The sequence below is a fragment of the Acanthopagrus latus genome, chromosome 22 (assembly GCF_904848185.1).
Source record: "Acanthopagrus latus isolate v.2019 chromosome 22, fAcaLat1.1, whole genome shotgun sequence".
NCBI classification, from domain to species: domain Eukaryota; kingdom Metazoa; phylum Chordata; class Actinopteri; order Spariformes; family Sparidae; genus Acanthopagrus; species Acanthopagrus latus.
In genome coordinates, this window is record NC_051060.1 from 3,847,433 (window position 1) to 3,868,830 (window position 21,398).

The following is a 21,398-nucleotide window of genomic DNA, read 5'->3' on the forward strand; positions in this document are numbered from 1 at the left end:
ACATTACTAAGGTAAACAGGTTCAGTGGTAACAGGTGACCAGTATGATAAGCAGGTATGAAAGGGGCGTTGTCCAAAAGCTCAATAGTTACAACCAATAATGATGTTCAGGTTGACCACATTGAAATACATTTCACAACACTTTGTACAAAGGATATAAATGTGTGTTAAGGAACACTTAATAAAGGACTGTCTGTAAACACACTTGATTTGCAAATGACTGCATTATATTTGTTTGACACAGCGTCACAACTTTTCTAGAATTGGGGTTGTACACCATCTCCCCTCTCATTAAAAGCTGCAGGTCTGTGTCTGCTTTGTTCTACCCAACACCACTCCCCCCCGCCCCCCCCCCCCCCCCCCCCCGCCCCCCGCCCCCCCCCCCCCCCCCCCCCCCCCCCCCCCCCCCCCCCCCCCCCCCCCCCCCCCGGAGACCCCGCCCGCCCCCCCACCCCCCCCCCCCTCTCTCTCTCTCTCTCTCTCTGTCTCTCTCTCTCTCTCTCTCTCTGTCTGTCTGTCTGTCTCTCTCTCTCTGTCTCTCTCTCTCTCTCTCTCTCTTTCTTTCTTTCTCCCTATCTCTCTTTCTATCTCTCTCTCCCTCTCTCTCTCTGATGTAGTGTGTAGATGGGGCTGTCTGTAGCTTGAGGGGGAACGAACAGGAGATGTTTTTATGAAAAGTTCCTGTAAGAGAAAGATTTTGAATGTGTGTGTGTGTGTGTTGTGTGTGTGTAGTGCTGTTATAAGTAGCTGGTACATATACTTTCATGAAAGAGGTTGAAAGTCATAAGTCTCTTTCTTTCTCTTTCTGTTGGTTGGTGTTAGGTCAGATTCATTCCTATGAAAGCTGCTCAGAGGCACAGGGATAAAAGTTGAACTTCCTGGGTAGAAAATTACCCGTATTTTCCACACTGTGGGGCCCGTAGAGAAGCTGCACTTGAGACACCCTGGCTTACCTCCACTAGCTCATGTTATCAGACAGAGTGGACTAAATTATAGTCCTTTCACATTGGTAATCCATCAAGGAGAAAACTTATTTTATTTTAATTGTTTTGTAATATAATCAACATTAACAAGGACACATTAACATTAATAATGGATTAATAATCCTTAACTAATAGTTAACTGATGTGTAAGTTGATCATTTACTACTGGTGTTTATGTTATTTAAGGTGGTTATTCATACATTATTTAACAGTTTATTTATAGTAACAATAATAAAAAAAAGTTACATTAATTGACAACAGGTGACCCAGTGGCATATATACTTCCACATCTGAACAAATATTAAGTGTTACCCTTATTATGATACCTCAACAATCTGTTAATTATGGTCGGGTAATTTTCAAGCAGAAACTGAACAGTTCTTCACATTTCAGTTAAGGTACTTACGTAATGTGGTTGAATAAGATGTTTGTTAATGTGTATGTATTTAAGTTTTCAACTTTGATAATATGTTTTTTATAATGTTTATTAAATACTTCACAATAATGGAACACTAATTTACATTAGTTAATGTATACATATTCTACAATAACTAGTGTAAATTAGTGTACCATTATTGTAAAGTGTTACCAATAACTGTGAATAGACTGTCAAGAAATGTGAATTAACAAATGAAAATGTCTGACTGACATGCACTGGTGCACTTTTCTACAGTAGATGTGATTCTGGCCTTGTTTGATTGGCATGATGTTGAAGTTGTAGATGTGATGCATTTGAATGATTGTGCATTTTTTGCTGAGTAACCCTGTACCAGGCCTTGCCCTTTGAATGCATTGTGCATTTAAATACTGTCACATCATAACATTGCCTAAAATCACAAAAAAATGTCTTTTCATAGAGAAATTGTTCATGAAATGACATGTAAAATGAACACCAGTGATCGTTTCATATTTTCAAATTTAGATCAGTGATCATCATGTAATTATACTAAGAGTGGACAACTTTCACCAGCAGCACTAAAGTTAGAAAGCCTAGATGCTCTTAAAGCTGATAGGCCATACAAACACATAAGACGAATGCATTCACTAGTGCTGGCAGCACACTGGCTCCGTTAACAGCAGTCAGGTTTTGCCATGAATCAAGGATTCCATCTAGTGGCCAATGATGACCACACATTTTCAGAAATGTTTTTCAGAACAGTAACAACCTCTTGAACTCTGACCGCTCTTCCTGTGATTAACTGCTGGAGGGCTCATAACTCTCATTTAGGGGAGATAATCCGGTTACAACAACCCAAATTCAAAACCTTGGAAAACAATGCAACAATTTGCAAATTTTCTAAAAACAGTAATATTAACTATTAAAAGGTTCACAGAATGAACATTTCTGCACGTAAAGGCCAAAACCAATAATGGATGCCTGTGATTCTCAGTGCATCAGGCAGCTCTGCATTAAAATCAGACATGTTTGTGCAGGATAACAACAAATTAGCTCTGAAAATCATTGTTGGCAAACATAGCCTGTCGCTGCATCTGTAAATGCAAGATTCTGACATAAAAAGAGTGACATATCAACAACATCCATAAAACACTGCCAACTTCTCTTCTGTGTGAGGCATAATTTAACCAACATCAGCTTAGCCATCTGGCAGGGCCAGCTACCAATACCTGACTACACAGAGATCACATTAACACTCAAACCATGAATAGACCAAATACACTCAACACATGTGCATTTCATCAACCACAGTTAACAGTCCTGTGCTTAGCCGTGCTACCTAAGCCCAGCTCAACTTTACCAGTCCTTGTAAAAAAAGGTGCTGGTGGTTCCTTAGCTGATGCCAGCCTGGGGAAAGTTTTAGTCCCAATGTTAAACAGTGGCATCCTGCTGTGCAGTGTCTAATGAGAGAAGGTGGAGGAAACGGGTTGCTTCCTGCCTTTGCAGAGGTAGCAGCTTTGTGCTCACTTGCATTTTGTTTCCTCTTGCTCGTGGAGTTACAGCTGGCCATGTCTGTGTCACAGCTGCTGATGCTAACTGAGCTTGGGTACTAGCAGGACGTTGCATCACACTAACATCTTCTAATTCCAACGATAATGTTGTCATTTTAGCTTATGTTTTAATGCTTGGTCCACATTTGGCCAAAAACTGTGATTACCCCTTTTCCTTTATTATACAGCAATGTCAGACCTAAATATTTAATAGTATAATCCCTCAGTGTTTTTTATCAAGTTTACTGTTGAAGAGCTCCAGATGTTGAGGTTATCACATTAGAAATAAATGTTACATAAGTGATAAGATAAACATTATCATGTGGAAATATAGGCATTGCTGCCTTATTTGCAGCAACAGTGCTGTGCTTTGCTGCAATAGGCTGCAATTTTTTCATATTGTCGTCAAAAGGGCTAAAATTGTCATTGCATTTTGTGAAATGACACACCAGACACCACCAGTCTAAAGAGGAAAGCCTGGGTTACCAAAGCAAGTTGATAACCATTGTGGTGCCATTGTCTCTGGCCAGGGTTTTTTTGGTTTTGTCGGGCCACCTCACGCAAAAATAAATGCATAGAACTTGCAGCTGCATGGCTCAGAGCTTCAGCGTCTCACTTAGTTCCCACATGTGAGGTGTGGTGCTGATTGGGTGATGTATATTTGAGTTACACTTGCTTCCTGTGTCATGGCGTAGAAAATTCACTGTGGTGTAATTGCCATAACCCGTTGCTGGAAGGCACATGTCCTCCAGGCAGATTTGACAATGTATAGATGAGTTAAAATAGCAAGTTACAATACTTCACATTCACCCATTCACACAGTGATGGCAGAGGCAGCCGTGCAAGGTGCTGTGATTTGTTGCTCTTGCCTGTACACACAACACCTATTGCATGTCTTTCAGCCACTACTGCTTCCGCTTATGTGTGTGTACTCAAACAAATTGAGCACTTTGGTGTATATTAACTCTGATTGCAGGTTAGGCTCTGTTTCTATTTGGTTTGGACAGAGCTGCACTCTATTCCACACCTGGTCAGTGCAGGATGATGATGGTCCACTTGGCACAAGTGTTCACTTTACATTTCAACACTTAACTGAAGAACATTTTAAACCTCGACACTAGGCACAAACCTGTCAGGCTGGGTGTTCTGACAAAGACACTTTATTTAAGTATAAGTAACACTGTTGTTAGTACATTGACAATGATCCAATGCACTACATCAATCAGAATACAAAAGCCAATGAAAAGAGGAGAGTAATGGAACCAGACCAAACCAACTGTACAGTCTTATTTAAGGTCCAGTCTGTTTCTCATGTAAATCAGAGGGCAACAGCAAAGTCCATGGCTTGCAACGTCATGTTTGAACAGTGTTTCAATTGGGACTCAAACAGTTAAAACAGACAAACGATACATGAGGCCATAGGATGCTCTCAGTCTGCACACTGTGTCTGTCTGGCATCACTGTGTTGGTGTTGTTCCTTGAACATCATAATTAAAGTTGTTCCAGGTCTGTCATTACAACTGACCAATCACGCTGTCGCGATGTCACTGCACTGATGGTGTTGTTCCAAACCTATCATGTGTACAAAAAAAAATAAATAAATAAAGTGATGTCTGGTTAGAAAACAAAAATACTTGGTAGACCAACATGGTTCGGGTAATAATAGACAATCGCAAAAAGGTTTAACAGATGTTACAAAGGTGAATTTCTCTAATGTACGTGTTTTGCAACATCAGTTATGATGGTCCAGGATCAACGCTCATGCTGTAAACTGAGCAGGATGGACCAACCAAGGTTTTACCCACTTATTTATTGTGATTTGGATGGTAAGGCATCCCAGTAGTGGCCATTGAAAACAACTACTAAAGACGTGTCACTGCAAGTGGTTGTTGTGTTGCAAATTGTGCTGATTTGGCTGCTCACACTGAAACTGCGAAACAATAAGAAAATGAATAAAGCTTGTCTTTCTTTTCCCCTTTCGACTGACAAACAGCAAAAATGGAGGGATCAGATTAACATTGGCAAATTGACTTCACTTATTTTGTCCTATCAATAAGGAGAAATGAAATAGAAGTACAAAAAAACATGAACCCTCAGAATGTTACCCATCAAGTAAAAGTATAAGAATACATCGATGACAAAGGCCCCCTAAAAATATGACTTCATAAAAAGGGGTTGCTGCGGCTAAACTCGGTCCAGGTCGGAGTACATTCATCTGAGTCAGTGCGTAAATTGAGTGATGTCGGGGAAAACAACTCATCAGAATCTTTAAATTTAAACCTCAACATAATTTAGCAAACTAATCTACCTCTTTCACAAAGTAATTGGATCATACATTGTCCTTTCCAAGTAGCTAACTTAAACATCATAGAATCAATCAAACAAAGCTTAACATTTAGAATTGTTTGCTGTTGCCACTGCTGAAACAATCTGTATGAGCAGCAGTAGTTAAAGCAGCGACAGGGAGTTTTTCCTGATGTCTCTTTATGACATACATAAGCAAATGAGACCATCAGTCAGATGATTGGCTATTTATATGCAGTTATTCTTGATTCCTGTCACAGCTCAGACTAAAGAATTTATAGCATGCAGACCAGGAGAGTCTGCTTATGTTTTCCCAGGGATTTTTTGCAGTTTGTAGTACAATAGTCAATGAAAAGGAAGCTCGAGGAGAAATGTCTTTTGATGGCAGACAAGTGACAGCATACAATCAAAAATTGATCAGTGGCCTTAAGCCTCAAACTATGTCGCTCTATTCCTCAAGCTTAAATTTTGCATGCAAAGGGATCTGTTAGCGATAATTCATAATATACAGAAAAACCTGTATACATAAGTAATATATAGATAAAACTGGCCAATTCCAATCCCTGGTCGGTCGATTGGTGCATTTCTAGATCAAATTACCAACATGTTTAACGCACACTTTTAGTGTGACATAACAGTCGTAATTCCCGGCAGTTAGACAATGTAATTTTACAGGCAAATACATTTTGTTTATGTAAAAATAAATAAAAACTATTTCTGCCATATGCCTCTATTCATCACAGCTAGACAGAAATGATGGCTACGTTTTGTTTTTTTTTAAATATGGTCACATGACAATAAATGTCCACGGTTGCCTAGAAACAGGAGATGGCCCATCTTACTCCACTCTCCCCTGTCGCTGTTTCTGCCAGAATGAGGGATTAATATGTGCTGTCAGATAGCACATATTAATCCTGTCACTTCCTGATTGGTGGTTTTGTTTGATTGAATACATCGCATTATCATTAGTGTGGTCAGAGTCAGCCCTGGGTATGGGCAGTATAGGCTAATGCTAGGGGGCGCTGTCATCCGCGGGGGGCGCCGAAAACAGTTTAGAAAAATAATAATAATAATAAAAAAATATTTATTTTTTTTTTACCAGTGCCAGTACTACTGTTATTTTTGAAATATCATATCAGCCCTCAGCAACATAACGTCATAGCAAAGAATATTAAATAACGGGGAGGCCTTTTTTTCTGGGGTGCCGACTAAAATCTTGCCTAGGGCACCAGATTTCTCAGGGCCGGCCACTGAGTGTGGTATCAATTGTGTATAAGTTTATAAGTCTGATGGTCAGATGAAGCCTTTGGGGATTTCTGAAGTGAACACAGTGACATCTTGTGGCTCATAAAACTTATAGCGGCTCTTTATAACCATCACACCTATCTATAAAGGTTGGAGTCTCAGAAGTGTGCAAAATGTTGGAGAAGTTTAAATAAATCTGCATGCTTTTGTTCTGCATTCAATTTAGTTATGTTACATCAAAACAATTATGCATTGTCCAAAAAGCCTAGATATATTAGAGTTTCTGGCATGAACCATCGATGTACCTTTTTGGTGTATTTGCTATGGAACACTGGTCATATTTTGAAGCCCCCTGGTCGCGGTTGATATTCAGGCTATCTGATATCTCATATGAGTCTCAATGTGATGGGACTGGAGAATGGAATGTGCCTACTTTATTTATTATATCATTACTTGGTATCACAAGGCAATGATTATTTCTCTAATGTACATCAATAAATGTGCAAATCGCAGACAGTTGGGTCAAAAAGTCTGAGACAACTAGCTAAATACTTCTACTTTGCTTTTTTATGTAATGCTATTTTCACTATGAATGATAATATCAGCTTAACAATACCATTTCTGAATGTGCATGACTCTCGGAATATCTCAGTATTTGGTTCGTCCCTCTACAGCGTAGCACTGGCTTCTGACTCATGATATCTCAGCATGATCTGACAGTGTTCCACAAAGCTTCTTGTGATGTCACAGGGTGCTCGGCTTTCTCAGTCTTCAAGTCTCCCCACACATGTTGAATGGGGTTGAGGTCAGGGGACTGTGGAGGACGGTCCAGGACAGTCAGGATTCCTTGGTCTTCCTTGGCCTTCAGTAGTCGTGTCAAAGCTTTGAGGTGTGTTTGGGCTCATTATGCTGCAGCAGTATGAATCCTTCTCCAGAAAGATGGAACCAGAGGGTGAAGCATGTCTCTGAATGATGGAGTGGTGCCTCTCCTCACTCAGGGTGGAGTCAGTTCTGTGCAGGAGTACGAAAACATCTTCCAGCACCGTGCTTCACTGTGGCGTTGAGACGCTGTGGTATCGTGCTCTCCTCTGTTCGTCTCCTTACGTAACACCCTTCTGCACACACACACTAATCTATCACTGTGATTCATCAGTAAGTAGACCTTTTTCATCATCCACTGTGAAATTCTGGCATTTCTGAGCCCACCTCGAGTGTTTGTCCTTGTTTCCCTCCTGAGAAGTGTTTTGGAAACTGCTGCTCATCCTCTGAGACACTATAAGACAGCCTTGTAGTCGTTTTTTTTTTTTTTTATCTCTCAGAGAACTAAACTTGACGTATTGATGTTCTGATGGCCGCCCTGATTGTCCCATTTCTGAGTTTCATGCACTGACCGCTGAGAAACGTTTAGTCTCTCCATGATTTGAAACTGAGAAAGCCCCTCTTTGCTACAAATAACAATTTGATTTCTGACACTGTGATTTACTTTCTGAATCATAAAGTTTATGATTATTTCCAGGTTTACATGACAAGATCTGAGAATTTCAATGTGCTATCAAACCTTTGGACCTCCTATTTAGTTAAGCTGTAAAACTTTCAAAGCCATCAAACTGATTGAAGCACTTTCCAAAGCAGCAGTTGTGTTTGATGCTTCGGCTGTCATCAGTGATGTGATATTATATGTTTGACACGAGCTCTGGAACAATGGATTCGAACAGTGCGCTTCACAGGACTGAAACAAGCTTCAGTAACATCTGGCCATCTCTAGTTAGAATTGCTCTAAATATGATGCGAATAACCTTCTCCCAGCCTGAGGAGGATCAATTACAACAACAGTGAAAATCAAGTCTTAAAAACATACAATGTGCATCCTGACTTCAAACATTTTTCCTTTACAGGAACAACAAATGCAGGGTCATAGCCACGAGTCAAACTCCCGCAAATACAGCTCCCTCCCAGCACTCCAGCAGACTCCAAACATAACATCTCTAATTGTATTTTATTATCATTATTCAGATCTTTCATCAGTTCATCGTGTATGTTTTTCCTGTAGACTCTATTTCTCAAGATAAAGTTGTTAATGTTGGTTTTAAGCCTTCATAATGACATTCTGGAGGATTAATACTGTTTGATAATTTGTTTGTTTTTTTGGTGTAAAAATAGTCATTTTTTTTAAATGCATTTAAATTCTCCTAGGACAAATGTATGATTTGACTCCAGTCTGTGTTTCACTTACTGAGCCTGTCTCTGAATTTGAGCAGGTGGATTTAGAAACACTGTAGAAATTAAATGAATACATCTTCAGCATATAAACGGGTATGAGGCACAGACATTCTTTACAGATAGAAAAAGAAAGCAAGAGATGTAGTAGAATTACAATACCTTACATGAATGATCATTTTCAGTCACTTCCGTCTGCTCACAGTCTTTGTTCACAGTGAACCCAACATTTTCACTCATGATGCTGCTTGTTTTAATTACATCTTGTTCATTCATTTTTCAGGTATTTTTTCAGGTATTTGGGTACGTGAATTTGTCATATATATATATATTTTTTTTTTCACTGAGGAGTTGGAGACTCTGTCTATTATTACAGGCCATAAATCAGAACCTAAACCTACTTGGGTGATCAGCCAGCTGCCCTGCACAGACTGGGTCCCATCAGCGCTGTTTCTTTGTATACAACTGCGGGTAGAATCTGGAGACTGCAGCTGACTCACTGATCCACCTGGCCGACAGACAAAAGTCCCTCCCACATGATCTTAGGCTACACGCACAGGAAGCTCCTCCCCTGCCTCAGGGCCCAGGCTGGTGTAGGTGACAGAGGGCTCCAGGACACCAGGACTGAGTGGAGGCTGGTCGGTGGCCGCCTGGCTACCTGTGTTCCTGAACTGCTTGTAGACTCTCGGGTCCTGGGCCACATAGGTAGACGAGGAGGAAAAAAGAACCAGGCCCAAGATAATAATGACGAAAGCCAACAGGTAGAGGCCCGAGAACTGCAACACAAAGGCAGACAGACTTAAACCTAATGGCTTATCTAAATGTAAGTAAATACAAATCACTGTGCCTGTTGTGTAGTGCTTATGATAGTGTTCCCCAGGGATCTATTCTAGGTCCACTATATATTGGTGACAACAGACTCATGAGGTTGCCTGGATCAGCTTTGGTTCTATTCATCCCTGTCAAAGGTGTGTGTGTGTGTGTGTGTGTGTGTGTGTGTGTGTGTGTGTGTGTGTGTATATATATATATATATATATATATATATATATATATATATATATATATATATATATATATATATATATACACACATACATACATACATACATACATACATACATACACACATGCATACATACATACATACATGTGGAGGAGCCATTAGATAATTACATCATAGTGTGCGTCTGTCTATTATCCAACCTAAAATTAACTTGACGTCTGATGTCTGGATGTCTAGACATCTTTTCACCTGCACATCTACAATGGAAGGCTGCCTGCCAGTGTGATACTACCTCGTAGTGAAAGAGGAAGAGGCCACAGAAGAGGCTGTACAGGTCAGCTGTGAGCAGAGACAGATTGACTGAGGTGGCACTTGTTCTCTTCATCACCACTGGCATGAAGCTGTAAAGGCTGAACATGAAGGCACTGAAACCAACATAGAAAAGACCTGCGAAAACACAGAGGGAGCAAATGATTTCACATTGCATTTACACCCCGCAGCACTGAAACCACTGACAGCTGATCTCGATACAAAGCAATGTTCTGCTGGGAAACCTTGGGTCCTGGTATTCACGTGGATGCCACTGGACAAAGAGCCCTGGCACACCACAAAAAGCACAAAAAAGAGCTTAAGGTGTTGACCTGGCCTCCAAATTCCCCAGGTCCTAATCAAACTTGATCACCTATTGGATGTGCTGGAACAAGTCCGATCCATCCCCACCCCCAAACATACAGGACCCAATGGATCAACAACAAAGGTCTTGGTGCCAGACACCACAGGACACCCCCAGAGGTCTTCAGACCATGCCTTCACAGGTCAGAGCTGTTTTTGCTGCACAAGGGGAACCTGCACATTATTAAGCAGGTGGTACATTGCTTTAAACGCCAGAATATTGCATTCTGTGATAATACCACTTGTGTGTATGACTCTAAACTTGTGTGAGTCTGAGTTTGAAATCCACGCTCACCTATCTGCCAGTCCCAGGGAACCTTCAGTAGCTCCTTGTGTTCCATGATGGCCCTGCAACAGAAATGACTAGAGCTATTTTCACAGTCCTTGCACAATGAGGTCCCTCAGGCTCCAGGGTGGCACATGCCCCCAACATTCTGTCAAGTGCAATTAAACATTTTCATTGGTCACACCAGTGCGCCAAATATTTAGCAGGCCTGATTCAAGAAATGTACACCAGCTGGGTGTATAGTGTATGCCTTTGTATTTTTTGTTGATTACGTTTAGTAGGATTTTATGCACATCTTGCACACGTTCTAACCCTAACCCGCATGAAAGTTTCAAGAAAACAATTTTTGCCTGGCTGCTGGGGCCATTCTGTGAGTCTGTGTTTGCTTCATCTACTTTCTTACTGAACATAGTTAATGCATGAATGTTTATGCTCAGCTGTCTAGGGCGCTGTATTGTTTTTTTCTTTTAACAGTTTAATTCAACTTCCAGCTGCTGAATGTTGGCAGACTCCAACAGTTTGCTCTCATGGAATTCTATCATCTCCACCTCTAGTGGCTGGCACAATGCTGTCCTCGGTGTGGCTGTTGAAGTGGGCTGGTCGAGGAGCGTTGTGGTCCGTGTGGGTATGGAGTGCTGGTAGCTAAAGGCTGGGCTGCTGAGTCTGATGGAGCTTCTCAAGACCAAAGTCAGCAAAATCATATTCATATTCATCATCATATTCATTTTGCAACCTGATAAAAACGGCATAAGATTAGAGTCAGTAAGACTTGTTGAGTTAGGGGAAACTTGATTAACTGAAAAACTGTCTACGACAAAACTCTTGACTGATTTATTAAATGCCTCAATTTAGTCTTCGCGTGTGCTCCAGCCTAGGCGTAAGATATCTGACCAGCTGGTGAACAGAAGGCTCAAGCCCTGGTGGTGCAACTGACCTCAGCGTATCTCACCCCCACCACACGAACTCACAGCTGGATGCCGCTGAAGAAGGATCCAAAAAGTCCCATCATGCCGAGAAACTCCACACGGCTCAGGTTCTTCACAATGAACTCCTCACAGACGTTGGAGATCCCGTACAGCGTAGCTCCCCCCAGAACCAAAAGATCCCCAAACAGCTTCTGCTCCCCTGGACAGATGAGGGACAACAAGAGACAAAGATGCGTCCACATATACCTGCATCTTGAGCTTCACACATACATACAGTACATATGCCAGATCAAGGTGCTCACCAAGGCCTGGCTGCCGACCAAGTAGGACGTCAGCTCCCACCATGCAGCCGACACCCAGCAAACAGAGTCCTGTCCCAACAAAATGGACAGTCTTGTACCTCACCAAGAGAAAGAACCAGGACAGCAGCAGAACCACCGGGATGATAAAGCAGTCTAACAGCTGAGGGGGAAGACCGAGACACAGAGACAAAAACGTTTTCAGGAAGTTGTTTGGGGCCACTTGTTCCAGTTTACTGTATGTTTACATGCATGCCATTTTGCATTTGGCAGGCCGTGTTTGCAATATTCTCGCTGCGTCACAAGGTGCTTTAGCTACAAAAGCTAGTTATCTGAGAACCAAGCATAACGTTTCTGATTCGCCAGGTTTGTTCGAGAGATAATGAAACATAACTGGGTTTCTGAAGACCTGGGTTTATTTTTCCTTTGGTCATTTTCAAATATACATGAATTAAAATGTACTTTACTTCATGAACATAAAGTTACAGAGAGGAAAAAGGGGCAAAAGAAGAGAGAAAAATGTGTGCTGTTGCTATCTAGTTTATGACTAATGTACAGTAAAGCATTGTGGCAGTTTGGGGGGAATAAATAGTAACGCAAATAAAAACACAAATGGTCCCATGGTCAAACTTGTGTGGGTGATGAGAGGCAAAGTTTTGCTTTTCTTTTTTCTATCTGTGTAAACACACCATTCGGGTAAATCAAGTTTTCACATACACACACACCGACCTGCACACTGGAGAGTGTGGTGTACTGGTAAGCTTTAAGGACCAGATAGTTGGCCTCGATGTCTATCAAACCCAGGATCATGTATTTCCACCAGCGCTGCTTCAGAATAGCCAGCAAGTTCCCCTCCCCTGGAAAAACAGAGACAGAGAAGATACAGAGATACTGAAGCATCATTGTGTTGAATACACGTCATCAGGACTATATACTGCATGTAATTTAATCACCTTTATATATTTAGGGGAGTTTCCGTGAGAGCAATACTCTCTCACTCAGGATTCCCTGATGACATTTACACAGTTCACTGCTCAGTACAATCACAGTCTGATCTGCCAGCCACTGGTAATATAACATATACTCAAATATGTATTTGGGTCAGAAAATTGTAACACTTAAGCTGAAGTCATTTAATTACTCATTTTTAACCAACTCTGTAGCAACCCTAGAGGTCATAAATGTTTCTATTTGTCTCTGTTTGTCTCTTTCTGGGTGCTGCCTTGAAGCCAGAAGTTAAGAGTCAGCTCCTCTCCAGTTCCTGTCAGCTCTCCTCTGCTGTCCCAGACTCCCAGCATGTGTGATTGTGCACAAACCATGTTTGTGCACAAGGAGGACAGGAAGAGGGGAGTCTCACTTTCATGTTGCGCCAGGGTTTCCCCCAGGCCCTGGTTGTAACAACCGGGGGCTTGTCTGAATTTGGATCTGAACCCGGGACCTCTCGCACCGAAGCAAGAATCATACCCCTAGACCCCGGACGAGCCCCCACTTGTTACAACCAGGGCCCAGGGGAAACCCTGGCACAACATGAAAGTGAGACTCCCCTCTTCCCATCCTCCAAGCACCACCAGCAGCGAAGCATTTTTAAATAGTTGTATTTACAAACATGGTTTGTGCACAGTCGCACATGCTGGCAGTCTGGGACAGCAGAGGAGAGCCTACAGGAACTGGAGAGGAGCCGGCCCCTTGAACTCTTCCAGGCAGGAACCAATCAGCTCACCGGGACAACCTACCATCACTCAGACACACCTGCAACCAATCACACACACTCATACTCTCACTCAGGTAAAGGAGGGTTAAAACAGACAAATTGAGACATTTATGACCTCTAGGGTCGTAACAACTCAAAGACTTTATGTTAAAATACAGTATAGGCAAGTCTGGGAATGTGATGAAAGAAATACAAGCTGAGATAAAGCAATAGCTCTATTATTTTTTTCTGACAAGAGGCAATCATATATGCATTTTTACTGATATTTTGACAGCACAATAGAACGAAACAATTGCGATATATTATCTTATATCATTTGAAAGTCATGGCTGTTCACTGTCCATGTTGTTTTTTTTCCTCACAGAGATTTCTCCCCTTAAATAAAACCAGGCTTCTGTGTTTTCTATTGGTTTGGCTTCATAGTTCTTCGTCTATGTATAACTATTTGTTACTTATTTTAGCGGTCTCATTTATTGCCATGTTGTCTTGTCTTCAGTGTGTTATGAATATTTTGCTGAAAGTGTGAACATTTGTTTTAAAACAAATCTCTATCCCTGTATTTATGTATTTAGAGGACCTCTGCATCAAATGCACAGGCTGAACAAGGCAATAAATAGATACATAGATACACTGTGTATATACACTCAAATACACTGTGTATTTACACTCAAATACACTGTATTCCTTTCGAATACAATGAGTACATACACTCTTAATACACAATGTACATAAATTAAATACACAGTGTATATACACTCGAAAATACAGTGTTTATACACTTGAATACACAGTGTATACACACTTGAATACACTAAGTATATACATTCGAATACACTGTGTTCTACACTGGAATACACAGTGTATATACAGTCGAATACATTCGAATACACTGTGTTCTACACTGGAATACACAGTGTATATACAGTCGAATACATTTGAATACACTGTGTTCTACACTGGAATACACAGTGTATATACAGTCGAATACATTTGAATACACTGTGTTCTACACTGGAATACACAGTGTATATACAGTCGAATACATTTGAATACACTGTGTACATACACTTGAATACAATGAGTACACACAATCATAATACACAATGTACATACATTAAATACACAATGTATATACACTCGAATTCACATTGTATTCGAAATCCACATATAAACATAGTTTTAATTAAGCAATATATTACACAAGAGGGTGTGCTTTACCATCATTATTGTCATAACAGTGATGCAGTCAGGACTGGGGTGCTTGAGTCAAACATATAATTCCACAACCGTTAGCAAGAAAAAGATAAAATCAGAATGAATGTTTTCATATTGTGAGGCAATTGGCTCTCAAAATAAATAAAAAACTTGCTGATTTTCTCTCAGTTAGTCCAGGGCAGGGTTACATGGGGTATGGCTAATAACTGGATCAGTCATGTCAGTAGATTTCTATGGAAGGGCAGCTAACTTGAGCTGACGATAATGTTTTCCAAGACATCATGGGAGTTCACAAAGTGATGAAATACCACACCTACAATGTCAAAACTGCCTTGCTAGCTTGATTTTGTTATAACTGTCGTGGCAACTGAAAACCAGTCGCTTGTCTAGTGCAGATGAGAGTCGGTCAGAACACCAAGTTCGACACAATATTTCTTTTCTAGACATGCCCTCGCGAGCAAGGGCCACACATCAGCAACTCATAGATGTTGACTGAAGAGACACTCTTTTCAGTTCTTTATACTACCAGAAAAACAATACTCATAATTATATCAGTCAGAAGATTAAACAGCAGCTCAATGAAAACAAAATTGCCAGCCTCTACACATCTCCTCAGGATAAACATAAAACTTCCTACACACCTTAACCATTGTTGTGTGTCATACATCAACTTATTCTCAGATACACAGAAGAGGCTTCACAAATCCCATTCAGGATGAACTATACCATATACTCTTCACACAAATACATCCATTCAAACTATGCAACCGGATGATTATTATAGGACAGAGCTCATGTCTGAAGCCAACAGACACAAGATTTCACTTAACATAATAAGGGACATTTGAGAATTTCAGAAAACACAGATTTAGCTTTTACTCCATGAACATGACATGTATCCTTAAGCTGTTTTCGGGTGTTTTCATATTAGGTATGATTGTTTCCAAAGTGTTACAGTGCACAAATGTACACACTCAGATAAAGTAGGTCACAGTATGCAACTAGTGGGTTTGCAATCTGCCAATATATACAAAGTAGCAAACGCTTCCTTCATCAACACAGCATAGCAGTCTTTGCAGTCCACGTCCATGGACTAGGTACAGTTGCTTACACCTCTGATTCGGACCATACGCAAGTACACGTGAGCTGATACCCAAGTACGGTACACTTGTATTGACACTGATCAAAGAAACTGGACTCATGTCAACTGCGCAGGGCTCCGGGCCTGGATCCCAGATGTGAAAGCACCCTAAAAGCACCATAAATGATATTCATTGCAGGCAGAGCAGTATTTCTACTGCTGAGCTTGATGTGCTGTCATGCTGATTTGTTATAATCTGATAAATCAATCAGATTGCTTGGTCAGAATGACTTGCTGTATGATGTGGCTTGTTTCCCTGTCAGCAACACCATTATCATGGTGATTTAACTGACAGAATGAGAGTGCTGTGTGTTTTTACTGACATGTTCATGGAATAATGTCACATTGGAGAATTTCCTCCTGAATCGGAGACAAATGATGTGTTTCCAATACACAATTTTTGCTTTTAAGTTTAATGCGGTTGTAAGAATGCCTCAGTCAGAGGCAGTCTGTCAATTGCCAAATGTGGGTATAGTTTCTGTAACGCTCTCCACCACACTGACAGCTAAACAGTCATGTAATAAAAAACTATCCTGAGAGTTGCGTTTGCTCTCATTTACATATCGACATAGATGTTTCTATGCTTTTCAGACAGAGATTCCGCAATATCGCCACAGCAAAGGCTCGCCTCCGCGACACCTTTATTTGTTCACACTGAACCAAGCAGCTTCAGCGTGTCATTTCATACAGCAAGCCGGGGTCGTGGAATCAAAAGAGGCGTGTTGGTACACATCATAACATTGAGATCAGTGTGCGTGTTTTTATGATGTGTTTCCACCTAGGAATCTAAAAATATCTCAGCAAACTGTAATGGATCGTGTTATATGGTGTTATAATGTGATGTGACTAAGATCCTGATCCACCATGCATCGCGGAAAGTGCTCTAAATGACATCACATTATCGCCATCAGTAAATAGCTAACCCTGTCCAGCTCTCACTTGTCGAGAGAGATGTTGTTTTCCCAGGGGGAAGTTCACTGAAGACTCTGTAAGAAGGGCTGGCCGTCCCAGTAATTTTTCCTCATTAAATGTAGTGACATATTTTTATATATAAGTTGCCAAAGATGATTTCTACAACAACACAGTAGGTCTCACTGGTGGGGACAGATTCTGTTTTTGTGCGGAAGAGTGACAAAGAGTGGGTAGGACAGACAGGATGACAGACACTTTCCACGTATAAATTTGGCATTTCTTGCCTCATATAAGATGCCAAAGACAATAGCTGCTAGCACATTACTATTGTCCGGTCTTGTAATGTTGCTATGTGGGCTGAAGTGTGAAACAATTTCACTGAAATCCATTGAAGGATCTGTTTAGTTGTCAGACTATGAACGCAATCCAAGTGTCACACCCCTATTCTGCACTGTCAGCTTACCCTTACACAGACGACAATTAGCCTCAACTCCAGGGGCGGAACAAAACTGTGCCCCAATTTTGCCTCAGTAACTTTTAAATAAACATCAAGAAAGAAACGGCGTAATATATCTGCCTTGATAAGGAGGTGTGAAAGGAGCAACAGACTGACAGGAACTTTAAATCTGTGCAAATGGCCACTGAGGTTTAAAATACAAAGGCCTACCTCTCTCATCACTTGTGCTTTCACCACAGCAATACCAGCCAATGAGACCATTATATTACAGTGTTATGTTTGTGAACCCCTGATCTATACAAGCGTCGCAGTTCCAAGGGTCAGCAATTCAGTATCTGACCAATGTTATGGCGTTGAATGACCAATTCAAAAGTGTTTTGTGAGGTCACAGTGACCCCTGACCGTTGACCAGGCAATTCTAATCAGCTCAGCCATGAGTCTGAGTGATTGTTTGGGCCAGATGTAATGACATATTCTCCAAGCTCTCCTGAGATATCGCACTCACAAGAATGGGAAAGTTATACGAACTGTTGCCACAGCATGGAATCCAGTACAAAATGAAGATGAACACAAAAAATAGTATATCTCTCTGGTTTCCTGCACAGAAATGATCTGAGTTTCACAACACGGACTTGTTTAAGGTAGAGATTAAGGTCGCCTCAGGCTGGCCGTAGTAGTGAGACTCAGAGGTGTGGTCTTGCTTACTATGGCCCTGCTCTTGAGAGGGTTCACCTCCCGGTTGGCTCAACTCGTTAAACTAGTAATGGAAAAATCAATAAACGTGGCAAGGCATGGCCAAAAGTGCTGCCCTAACCCCACCAGTTTCAGCATTATTGTATAACTCCGCACACACACACACACACCAAACACACTGTGTCTGTCTGTACCTTGCCGGACTGCCAGCGTGGTGGTGTAGACCAGAAACAGCAGGATGTAGTTGAGAAAGCTCTGGAACACCGGCGTGTTAGCGTGGAAGTCATCAGCCAGGTACTTGCTGGTCAGACTGATAGCGCAGATTAGTAAGGACAGGGCCTGACCCAGGGCCAGGGTCACCAACAGGTCCCTGCAGAGGACAAGAGACATGGACAAAGAGTCAGCGTTTCATTAAAGATGATTTCAGATCACAATCATAAGAAACAATATACTTGTTTACATCATCTGGCTAATGCTTTGTGTTTACATACACACATTACATTTTGAATTCTATTGAAGTCAGATCATTTCTTAGCTTTAAATCGTCATTCTGAAAAAATACTGATTTTAAGTATAATAGCTGTAATGAAATTACACCATCGGCATATAAATTGGTTCTCTATAAACCTCGCTTTCACTATGCCATTCAGCCTGCCAACCAGGCTGGAGGTTTTCTGCGAAAATGAAGGCAACATTACAGCAAACACAGGAAGCTTGTCTGCCATTCCATCACCAAAATAGGAACATGACCCTCTGACCCAGGAAGCGATAGAACAACTAAACAGATCGGGCATTCACTTGATGGAGAGCACCGGTGTTGTGTCAAAGTCTGGAGCTAATTTTGTGAAGAAAGGCACAAAATCAAATCTGATTGAAACCAATGAATGTAAAAAAGTTTTTAAAAAAAATAAAAAATAGATGGGTATGGTGCCTTCCCAGGGGCACCTCAACAGTGCCCAGGAAGTGAACTGGCACCTTTCATGCTACCAGCCTACGACTGGTCTGGGTTGTTCTTGAACCAGCAAATGAACTGAGGTGGATCATTTTGGCCCTCAGAGCAGTAAATGTGGTGAGGTGGTGTTTTCACCCATGACTGTTGTTTGTCGGCTGGTTTGTCGGCAGGACTGCACAAAATCGAACGAATGGTTTTCCATGAAACTAGGATGGCGGATGGGTTTGGACTCCACCATTAGTGCCACCACTTCGACCTTAAGTGCTGATCTGGATGAAGGGACGGATGCTGAGCTTTTTGTTCACTGTCTTTAATGTTGTGGGTGTCTGCACGGATCTCGATCAATAACATCAGCTGTCATTTGGTGGCCAGTTTCATGAGTGAGCGCAACTTGTTGCAGATACAGGGGACTGTTGGGCCTTGGCCAAGGTATGTGTCCTATGAGTGTCACTCTAGTTATGAATGGAATCCTTTGAAAACAAATCTGACCATCTGGAATAATGTCCAGCCTTTTCACTGCCTAATTAACTGTGGCTGAGAGATCGACCCAATACAGTGGATATGTTTTTCACATTCTTCACGGACACGGACTGTGTTGGATTTGTAGTCTGTCAACTTGCTTGACATGTTGTGTTCTTCGCATTGTATATGATCCTGCTTGGCTCAATCTGCCTACTTTCAGGGTGCAATCTGTATTTTTGGTGAAGAAATGGTAAGGAGACTATTTTATAACTGAATAAAGTGAATAGACAAACTGACCTTAAAGGACAACACGTATTGTGAATTCCATATCATGACCTCGTTCGTATCAAAATACCGAGTTTGAAATTCTTCTCCACAACTACACAGTGCTCTTTTAATAATTACATTACAGAACATTCCTCTGTGGCAGCACCAGTAACATCACCATGCACACAGACACACACATGCACACACGCACGCACGCACACACACACACACACACTCTGACATGGGACTAATATGATAGTCTCAAATTCAGTTTGCAGCCAAGTATCCAGTCCAACAGCCCCAGGCGCCACAGTCACAGAAGGAGCCAGGCATCAAAGACAAGGAGATGGCAGGTAAGGGTGGGGGGGGAGAGAGACAAGGTGTGTCTGTGTGTGTGTGTGTGTGTGTGTGTGTGTGTGTGTGTGTGTGTGTGTGTGTGTGTGTGTGCTCATCCAAGAGTACATGTCTGACTGAGGTGTGAGGCAGCTGGAGACCAAACAGGGAGAGCAGCCATTGTGCAGCACAGCCACAGTACAGGCTGATGAAGCAGCCATGGCATCCTCCTGTGCCAGCAGGCACCAGACCAGCACACCGTGCCCAGGCTGAGCTCCAGTAGCTCAGGGTGCAAAATGCCCCGACTCAAACACACGCGCGCGCGCGCGCACACGAACACACACACACACATACACGACGTGATGTTCTGCTAAGGTAAGATGCTGCAAGGTTGTTAGGCTGACATCTGTTGCACCACATGCTTCCTGCAGCAGCACACTGATGTGACGGTGTTACAGGTTGTGTGTGGAACAAAAGGCTCCGTGGCCGCAGTGATGCTGCTGCTCAGACTGAGCAGAGAGCGGACGGAGCCTCTGCTCGACTCAGATTAGCGCCGTCATCATCATCATCATCATCATCATCATCTTACCTGGTGAAGACCCTCCTGATCCGCTGGTAAAGGCTCGGAGCCGGGGTGCCCGTACCTCTGGGAGCGCTCTCCACAGTGGAGACGACAGAAATCATCCTTCCACAGACAGTGCGGAGATCAGCGCATTGTGCTCCGAGGAGGACCGGAGGAGGAGCGGGGGGAGAGTGAGCAGCGCAGCGGACCCTCCTGCTCTCTGACGCGGGCAGCAGAGCACAACACGGCGGCCCCGGGAGCGGTGGTGGCGCGGACCTGCTGCTGAGTGTCCTCCCCGATGACAAACCTGACCGAGAACCCGGAGCTGCATTTAACGCAGACGACGATGTGACCACGAGGTGGCGTCCTTTCACCCAGACAGCCTCCAGGGATGAAGACGTAATGGCTGATCAGCACACACACACACACACACACACACACACACACGTGTCCTAAAGAGTGTGTGTGGTTCTCTGCACACTGAGGCCTCTCCACAACTGAGGATATCAGTATATCATTTTACCTCGTGATTTATAACTGGAATCGTGTTTGGATTGTCCTCCCAGCCTCGCCCACTGTGTTTTCTTCTTCCAAATAATTTATCAGACAAACTCCACATTTGAAATTTCTTGAAGTTACCCCCCTCAAATGGCCACACTAATTACCTCAAAACGTACTGAAAATGATCCCAATCTTATTTTTCTGATATTTTTCCATTAAGCAGTTCATAAATAGCTGGTAGGCTAATTTCGTTAATACATTCCATCTGGATACTTCCTACTGGTTTCTCTGCTTATCCTGTAGAGCACTG

The 21,398-nt window shown here is 42.1% G+C and overlaps 1 protein-coding gene across 1 annotated transcript; it reads right to left on the bottom strand.

The window, feature by feature from the left end:
* Positions 1–6,902: 6,902 nt before the first annotated feature.
* Positions 6,903–20,981, bottom strand: slc35f1 (solute carrier family 35 member F1). Its single transcript, XM_037087497.1, has 8 exons — positions 20,615–20,981; positions 18,206–18,381; positions 12,612–12,739; positions 11,886–12,045; positions 11,626–11,782; positions 10,667–10,719; positions 9,992–10,146; positions 6,903–9,471 (listed from the first exon to the last, which is right to left on the bottom strand). Exons 1-8 carry the CDS (start codon positions 20,707–20,709, stop codon positions 9,238–9,240), a joined length of 1,158 nt encoding a protein of 385 aa, XP_036943392.1. The 5' UTR covers positions 20,710–20,981; the 3' UTR covers positions 6,903–9,237.
* Positions 20,982–21,398: the final 417 nt, after the last annotated feature.

Coding starts and splice junctions, on each gene's coding strand:
- slc35f1 (XM_037087497.1), bottom strand. CDS start 20,709: ATGATTTCTGTCGTCTCCACTGTGGAGAGCGCTCCCAGAGGTACGGGC. Junction 12,740..18,205: donor CACGCTGGCAGTCCGGCAAG/GTACAGACAGAC, acceptor CTGTTTTTCCAG/GGGAGGGGAACTTGCTGGCT. Junction 10,147..10,666: donor TCCCTGGGACTGGCAGATAG/GTGAGCGTGGAT, acceptor GTGTTTTCGCAG/GTCTTTTCTATGTTGGTTTC.